Genomic DNA, 8,251 nt, shown 5'->3' on the forward strand with positions numbered 1-8,251 from the left:
TGGATGAAACTTGGTGGACAGGTTGGGTGTGTGACAAGGACGAATTGATTTGATTTTGGTGAAGATCAGATTTTGGATCCGGATGCGAGAATTATTTAACTTTTTTAAGTGATTCTTCACCATTGAGAGATGTCTAAAAAACGATAGAGTACTGTATAGTATGATATTTAGAAAATGTATTGGACTCGATATGTTCTCGTGGATCGGGCATTACGTTGCGGAGGTATGCGCTTTACCGAGTGCCCTTCCAGTTTAATTTCAAGTGAGAATGAATGATTGTTTCCACACTTGTAACACTGATAACCAAGTCGTCCACAATCCCATTTACAGTAATCCAGTGATTCTCCAAAAATAGCTGTTCATCTTGTTTTATGTTTGCTTGAGTGATGGCAGTTGGTTTCATGTGAGAATGCTTAAGATTGCTCACAATTTATAAGGCCTGTTTTGTTTGAACTTCCTCCAAAATGCATGACTATTTCACACTTGCATCACCAAATTGTAAAGACAGTCCTAAATTTCAGCTGGTTTGATGTTTTTACAAGGAACTTAATGATGCATTTCTGTTCCACATTGCATATTATTACAGTGGTTTTTTTTTATTTATTTGTTTTACCCAGAATGCTTAATCAGCATCGATATCACTTCCTGCAATATTTGCTCAGGCTAAAGAATATCTTGGCACAAATCTTTGAACTTATTTGGACTTTCTACAATTAAATGTCCATGTCAACCTTGTACCACCCTCAGACTAGCTTCACCATCTTGTGCCTTTTGTTCTCTTCGTGCCCTCCATTATAGATGGCGGTGGCCCTCCACCACAGATTGCTGAGCCTTGTGTGGATTCTGAAGTGGTTACAGAGGAGGCAGAAGCAGAGACAGTGCCACCACCTGAACCCTGTCCTGAGCCCCCCAGTGAGGCAGACCTACTCGGCCTTGGCGTTGATAACGAGCCAGAAGTTCAACTACGGTTAAGTGAAGAGTTGGGTGTGCAGGAAACCAGCACATCTTTGTTGGGTGACTTCCTCGGCGATGATAGCAATGGTGGTTTTGGAAGAAGGGATGGATTGAGTGGGGTAGGGCTAGGTCGTTCCACTCCAGACCTCTTTGGCGGTGGGGTATCAGAGGAGCTTTCATCCAAGCCACCACCAGCACATGACAATCATGGTAGGTTATTACTTGAGATGGAGTTGTTTCAAAAAAGAGATATGATGATCTTATCACGAGGCTGTTCAATCTTGGCTTTTGCTGATACACTGGGATTTGTCAGTAGTTTGCAAATTTGTTCTGACAGTGATTTGAAGCTCATGGACAAGCTTGTGCATCACGTGCAGGACAAAAGATAATGGAATACATCACTGAACTTGTGCATGACTCTCAAGGATATAATGTGATTTAAACGTGGGAACATGGCAATCGTATCATGAGCCATGGTCTCAGATGTAAATGCCAAACTGGACGTTTTATGGATGTTTTTTTTCATTTGCTGATAGGTGACTTTTTTGATCCATTTATGGGACCTCAGCTCTCTGCATCAAATCAGGATTTGCTTGGAGCCTTTCTCACACCACCCAGCACATCCCATTCTCAAGGGGCTCCAGCTACAGACCCTTTCAACCTTGGTAATTTGTCATCAAGACCCTGTTAAACTATAATGATCGCTGATTGAAGCCAAATTTTCCACTGACTTTTCCCTCATTTGCAGGGGAATTTCCATCGGGCACAACACAATCAACAGAGTCAGATCTGCTACAAGTGTGGGACATGGGGTCTTTTGGTACCCGGGGTGTTAAGTCATCTCAAAGTGCTCAGGCTGGCCTAGGAGGTGAGCCTAGATTTATTCATGATGCTGCTGCAATGTATGTTGCAAGTTTTGTCAACCTTGTCAAGTCGTGTTTATTTTTTTATTGTTTTTTTTTTTTTTTCTGGTCATCTAGGTCCAGCAATTAGTTCAACTGCACCTTCTAGCACTGTCTCACCATCACAGCCACACCAAGAGCATCAATATGACCCTTTTGCTGACTTAGCAGGACTGGGAACAAACCTTCCAGGCAAGCATTAATTTATCGAAGTTGTGATGGTCATGAATCGTGGGGCAGATGTGTGAAAAAATTGTTTGCTTCTGTGATAAAAGCATCCAAGTTGGCAGGACATTGGACGAATATCTATCTATAATTCCAGCAGTGTGTGTGTGTGTGTGTGTGTGTGTGTGTGTGTGTGTGTGTGTGTGTGTGTGTGTGTGTGTGTGTGTGTGTGTGTGTGTGTGTGTGTGTGTGTGTGTGTGTGTGTGTGTGTGTGTGACTGCTGTTTCTCGACAACCACTGGTCCGATCTAATTGAAACTTGCCAGGTATATTGCTGGGGACCTGAGGATGTGCCTTTTCAAGGTTTGATATTAATCGGACAAGTGCTTCCCAAGTTATGGCCATTTATTTACCAAACCAATGGGAAGACACGTTGTTGCGTGGGCGTGGCCGATGGGGAAGGGAAGCTCAGCCACGTTCCCCATTACGGGTTACAACGTACGGGCTTCCGGAGAGTGATGACTTCGTGTATTCTAATAATTTCTCGATTTCTTATGCGCATTTATAGATAAACACAATGGCCCAAGTTATGATCGTTTTCATATTAGACGGTGTATAAATTTTGGGAACATCAGAGTGCTGATATGCTCCGAACCAGGAAGTAAAAATTTTTTCTCTCTCTTCTCTTCTCTTTTTGTTTTTCCTTGCCACGACATTGCGAAAAGGTAAAATAAGTTGGCGCTAATTGAATAATTGGGTATTAAAAATGAATTGCGAATAATCGGAACTGCGAATAATATCAAACTTCCGGGTCACGCACGTACGGGCACGTGAGAGCGAAGAAACGGCCTGTGTGGTTTATTTATTTATTATTATTATTATTTTTATTTTTTATTATTTTTTTTTTTTTACGGACCCGGACTAGTTTATTCAATACCAACAGGGTGTTGCCTGGTGCTGTTCAAATCCTGTTAGCATTTTGAAGAAATCATTTTTTCTGGGGGGGGGGGGCTAAAACGCTTCCCAACAATAAGGAATGGGGTCGTGGATCATTTAATATTACCTTTCGCATCCATAGCTGCAAACGTTTAAGGTGATTAAAAATAAAAATCCAACTTTTTTTTTCTTCTTCTTCTTCTTTTTCTTCTTCTTTTTCTTCTTCTTTTTCTTCTTCTTTTTCTTCTTCTTTTTCTTCTTCTTTTTCTTCTTCCATATTTTCAAAAAAAAAATACATTTGCCAAAAACACTCCCTGATTCTCACTGATGAATTGTTTTGGTTTTTTTTACAAGGGAATTTTGCACAGGAGGCCATTTGGCCCCTCATGCCTTGTACCACACCAATACCAGATTTAAAATAAATAAATCAATACCCCTTCCCTTCGTGTGCAGCCTTTTGGCTGCTACACTGGCACTCATTTTGCCGACCTCGGAAGGATGACAGGCTGAGACCCCCTGGTGTTAATTCTGCGGCCAACGAGGCTTGAACTTAGGACCCTCGGATCCCAAGTCACCACCCTAACCGCTAAGCCAACACCAGGTTAGTTCAACTGCACCTTCGAGTTTGACAACCTCCAAGTTTGACAAACATCCGTTTGGCCATCTCTGAGAAAATTAGTGACAGACAGACAGACACAAACGGCTCACTTGTCGTATAGATTTGCACAAAGGGAGCTCAGCTGAAAACAACCCCATTACATCCACTACATTGAATTTCAAGATTGCTGTGCTTATGTGTCAAACCTCACTTTTACGTTTTTTATGATAGAAGTATTTCTGAACTTTGCTGCCTCCCTGTAAATGCTTACATGCTCATCAAGCATTTTGACAAATTCTATGCTTTGATCACAAAGTGCACAAATGCCTCTTATTGTCACATCTGCTCCATGAGAAGATGAAAAAAAAAATTTGGTTTACTTTTTCATTCAAGCCTCTTCTAAAACTACATTAACACCATATATTTGGTTTAATAACATTTCTTGACATGGTACTGTATAATGTGGTGCATCACCTGAATGGCAATTGTAATCCGGTTCCATTCCTCTTCAAAATGAACACTCTGCCATTTAATTACCCCGGCAGTATCTGCACCTTTGTTTGGTGCCTGTTATTTTTGAGTCCATATGTACTCTCGCTCATAAAAGCTATCATTCAAAATAGTATTTGTTGTCGTCAGTCCATCCAACCCCCTCCTGCAGCGGGAGACAGTTGTGTGCGTCTAACTTTTCTTCAGCTTTTTAAATCAAATTTTCAACACGGACTGTATATATATATATATATATATATATATATATATATATATATATATATATATATATATATATATATATATATATATATATATATATATATATATATATATATATATATATATATATATATATATATATATATATATACACATGTGTGTGTGATATATTTGTGGCGTCGGGTACCGAGACACTAGCTTGTCACTCAGGGGGATTAATCCCCAGTTGTCCTCTGTAGAGCCGGACCTGGGGCCACCGCTCACAATTAACGTTGTGGTACGGTGGGTTGTATTAGAACCACGAACGCCACCCAGTCAACCGCGAGTTCCAGTGTCCACCGTCTAATTATTCCGTTTAACTAAAGGTCATGTGGTTTCCTGAGTGGGGAGCACGCCCTCAGCAAAGCACCAATGTTATCTCGATTAGATTTTAATTAGGGCGGCCGAGCATTTTAACCGCTGGTGCGTGCCGACGATTTTTGGTCAAATCTGTGGTAATTACCTCCCATTCTATCTCGGTTCGAACAATGCTAGACCAATGGAAGGAAAGGACAAACATGGACAGGTTGGAAATCGACAAATAATTCATTAATAATAAAATAAACCAATGTCACCCGCAGGGTGACCCGTATCTTGCCAAAAGGTGACCACGTGTGACTTCTTTGAGGTCACACTGAGGTGAACAGAGCTGCTATCCACCAGGAGCGACTCCTTGAGGAATATCTGCCTACGAGAGATTCTGATGAGAATCGTTCTACAGAGTAACCATGAAAAATATGCGTTTGCCTCATAACGTCACCAAATGACGTCATAATGTCTCAAGCTTGACATATCTAGAAAGCACTCGTCGAGGTGTTCAATTTGAGGTACGACACGATATGGTTCCGAAAACTTGAAAATTTGACCTTGGGGTCAAATATGTTTGACCTCAGGCACTAACCATGAAGGTCAAGGCCAATCGCCACCAAAAATTAATCAGCTGAGCGCCAGACCATGAACTATATTCCCATGAAGTTTGAAGACGATCCGATCAAAATTACTCAAAAAATAAGGGTTTCGTCGACTCCCCTGATTTGCGACAAAGTGACCTTGACCTTTGACCTTGACCTTCAAAATTTTCTGCACTGAAAGGGACCTCTATAGGCCTCTGATATGCGAAGTTACAAAAATTTCCAATGATAACTGTGCTCTGCAGAATTTTTTATACGTGATTACAGACAAACCAAAAATAAATAAATAAAAACATACGAGCTGACTAAAGGCCCGGTCACACCTTGACGTTTTAGCCAACGTATGCCGATTTTTGAATTTTTTTTCTAAAACGCTGGCACACGTTGAATACGTTATGCGCAAGTTTTGATAACATTGAGAGCACGCTGAAAAACACTGCCATACGTCGTTGTACGCTGGCTTTAAACGTTGTACTTTTCGGTTGTCCTCAAATTTTTTCATGCTTGAAATTTCACGACGTATGCCGGCGTATGACTCACACGTTCCGCTACGCTGGCCACAAGTTGTATGCACGGTCTGCGATCGTTGACAGACGTCAACACATGCTACTTGTAAGTTAATCATAAGTTGAGACACGCCGAGGTAATGTTTAGCGTACCCGAAACTTATTTCTAACCTATGATTAACGTGTTGTTGGCACGTTACGCGATCGTTGCCACACATCGACAGACGTTACTTTTAAGTTACTCATAGGCTGAAAGACGTCGGTATAATGGATCATCCTTGCGTCAGCGTCCACTGCCACGGCCAGGCCACTTATTTGCAGCATTCTTCAAACTTTTCTTGGGCATGACGAGGATGTTAACACTTCGATGTCGAGCTTGGCTATGATTCCAATTGTCCATTGGCAGTGTCTATTTAAAATAGTCGAGTTTGAGCGTTTTAACACGTTCAGAAGAAACGCTTCAAATTTCAAAACCCCAGCGTCAAAAAACAAAGGCGAGTGACAGCAATTTAAATCGTTCATTGTAAACAATGAAACTAGCAGAGTGGTACCGTTTAAAAGTCGTTGAGTGTAAAAAAAATCCAATTGTTGAGCGCAAGCGTCTACTTTCAATAGTGGGGTTTGAGCGATTTAGCACGTTCAATAGAAACGATTAAAATTTCCAAGCGCCAGCGTCAAAAAACAAAGGCGAGTGACAGCAATTTAAATCGTTCATTGTAAACAATGAAAATGGCTGAGTGGTACCGTTTAAAAGTCGTTGAGTGTAAAAAAAATCCAATTGTTGAGCGCAAGCGTCTACTTTCAATAGTGGAGATGCAGCCATTTAAATCGTTGAGTGGCAGCCTATGAACCTACCCGTGGACACGCGGACGCAAGGAGGATCCATCATAACCCACACCCTCCCCCTCACACTCACCTACTACTGCCAACATGAACAAACTACTACTAATACTGATACTGATACTGATACTGATACTGCTGACATGGACATCGACTCAAAAAGGAACTCGAAAACACTGTTGGGTTCCCTTTTATGAGCAGCATTTTTATATACCAATTCCCAAAACTGCTGGGAACACGTCTTTATATGGCAGTTGTAACCTAGAAACACGTTCATTTTTTTTTTGTCGACCGGAAGACGTCATTGGAATACGTCTACATACGTCGATGTGTGTTGGGACTACGTAAAGAATTGGTTCAAAGCACGTCAAACATAAGTTAGAAATAAGTTTCGCGTAAAAAAGACATTACCACGACGTGTTTCGACTTATGAGTAGCTTATAAGTAGCGTTTGTGGACGTGTGTAAGCGTCCACATATCGTGTGTAAAACTTATCCCCATCGCATGCGGAACGTGTGTCATACGCCGAGTACGTCGTAAAATTTTGAACATGTTTAAAATTTCTTGACGTACTCTACTTACTACGACGTATGATAGCGTACTTTAGCGTTCTACTCGCGCATACCAAACTTACCCATACCGTATTCGACGTGCCCCAACGTTTGACACACTTTTTGTTACGTCAGCATACGCTGGCAAGATCGCCAAGGTGTGACCGCGATGTTGACCCTTCCATTTCTACGGCAGTTATGATTTGAATCGTTGTGCGTCAGCCTTTTAATAGGCTACGTCATGACATCGTCGGCGATGCGTGCAACACGCTATGCCTAAGTTAGACTATCGGTGGGCATCGGTTGTGTAGGCCGACAACAGGTTCAGCATTCGTTGGTATAAGTTATCTATAACACAACGAAACGTTCTGTGTTGTTACCAATGCGTTATACATAAGACCAAGTCCCTATGAATACATCCGAATCTTTAAAAAAAAACATCAAAAGTTCAACGTAAGCCAGCGTTTTACATAAATTTTAACACGTTGCCATCGCTGGCTAAAACGTCAAGGTGTGACCGGGCCTTTACATAGCTTGCAAAAACTTCGTTTTGGCAAGATAATAAATAAATTAAAATAAATTTTTATTTGCTGAGGTAAATAAAGAATGAATTTCAAAGCAAAATCAATCAAAATGCCAGGAAAGAGACAAAGAGCAGATGCTTATCGGGGGTTGACTTACAGCTAAACACAGACAAGGGTACCCAGCAGATCATTCAGGGGGAGGGAAGAATCTTCTCGCTCACCAGAAAGTCGTCCGTGAAGCGAAAAACTTCCTGAAATGCGTGCATGCGTGTCACGTCCGTCGCCAGCACCCAGTTTTGCCGTGCACCCTCTCGCGGGGCAGCCTTGAACACCAGTCAAGGTCTGGAGGGCAGCGAGATCGTCCGGCATGGGTTTAGACCCTCGTGTTGTTGGTGACCCACCTTGCCTCACTTGTTGGCGGCGCTGCTCACACCCACACACGCTCGCTTGCTGAAGCACTGGGAAGGACGAATTGTCTCATTGGCGCTGGTCAGACACCCACACGCGCACCACACGCTCGCTTGCCCAAGCACTCGGAAGGACAAATTGTTTCGTCGGCGCCGGTCAGACACCCGCTTCTTGCTCGCTTCTCTCGCCCTTTGTTTTTTCCTCTCT

The 8,251-nt window shown here is 42.0% G+C and overlaps 1 protein-coding gene across 2 annotated transcripts in view; it reads left to right on the forward strand.

Annotated features, from left to right (window-relative positions):
* The window catches only part of LOC147017166 (cyclin-G-associated kinase-like), a 102,413-nt gene that overhangs the window by 61,665 nt on the left and 32,497 nt on the right, over nt 1-8,251 (forward strand). For both annotated transcript variants that reach the window (XM_085846597.1, XM_085846599.1), the window contains 4 exons: nt 799-1,164; nt 1,491-1,619; nt 1,703-1,822; nt 1,935-2,048. In XM_085846597.1, the coding sequence (XP_085702723.1) occupies nt 799-1,164; nt 1,491-1,619; nt 1,703-1,822; nt 1,935-2,048 (729 nt within the window). The remainder of the gene's footprint in view (nt 1-798; nt 1,165-1,490; nt 1,620-1,702; nt 1,823-1,934; nt 2,049-8,251) is intronic.

Source organism: Eptatretus burgeri, chromosome 11 (genome assembly GCF_056783735.1).
Source record: "Eptatretus burgeri isolate ZD-2024b chromosome 11, Ebu_testis_v1, whole genome shotgun sequence".
Classification (NCBI taxonomy): Eukaryota; Metazoa; Chordata; class Myxini; order Myxiniformes; family Myxinidae; genus Eptatretus; species Eptatretus burgeri.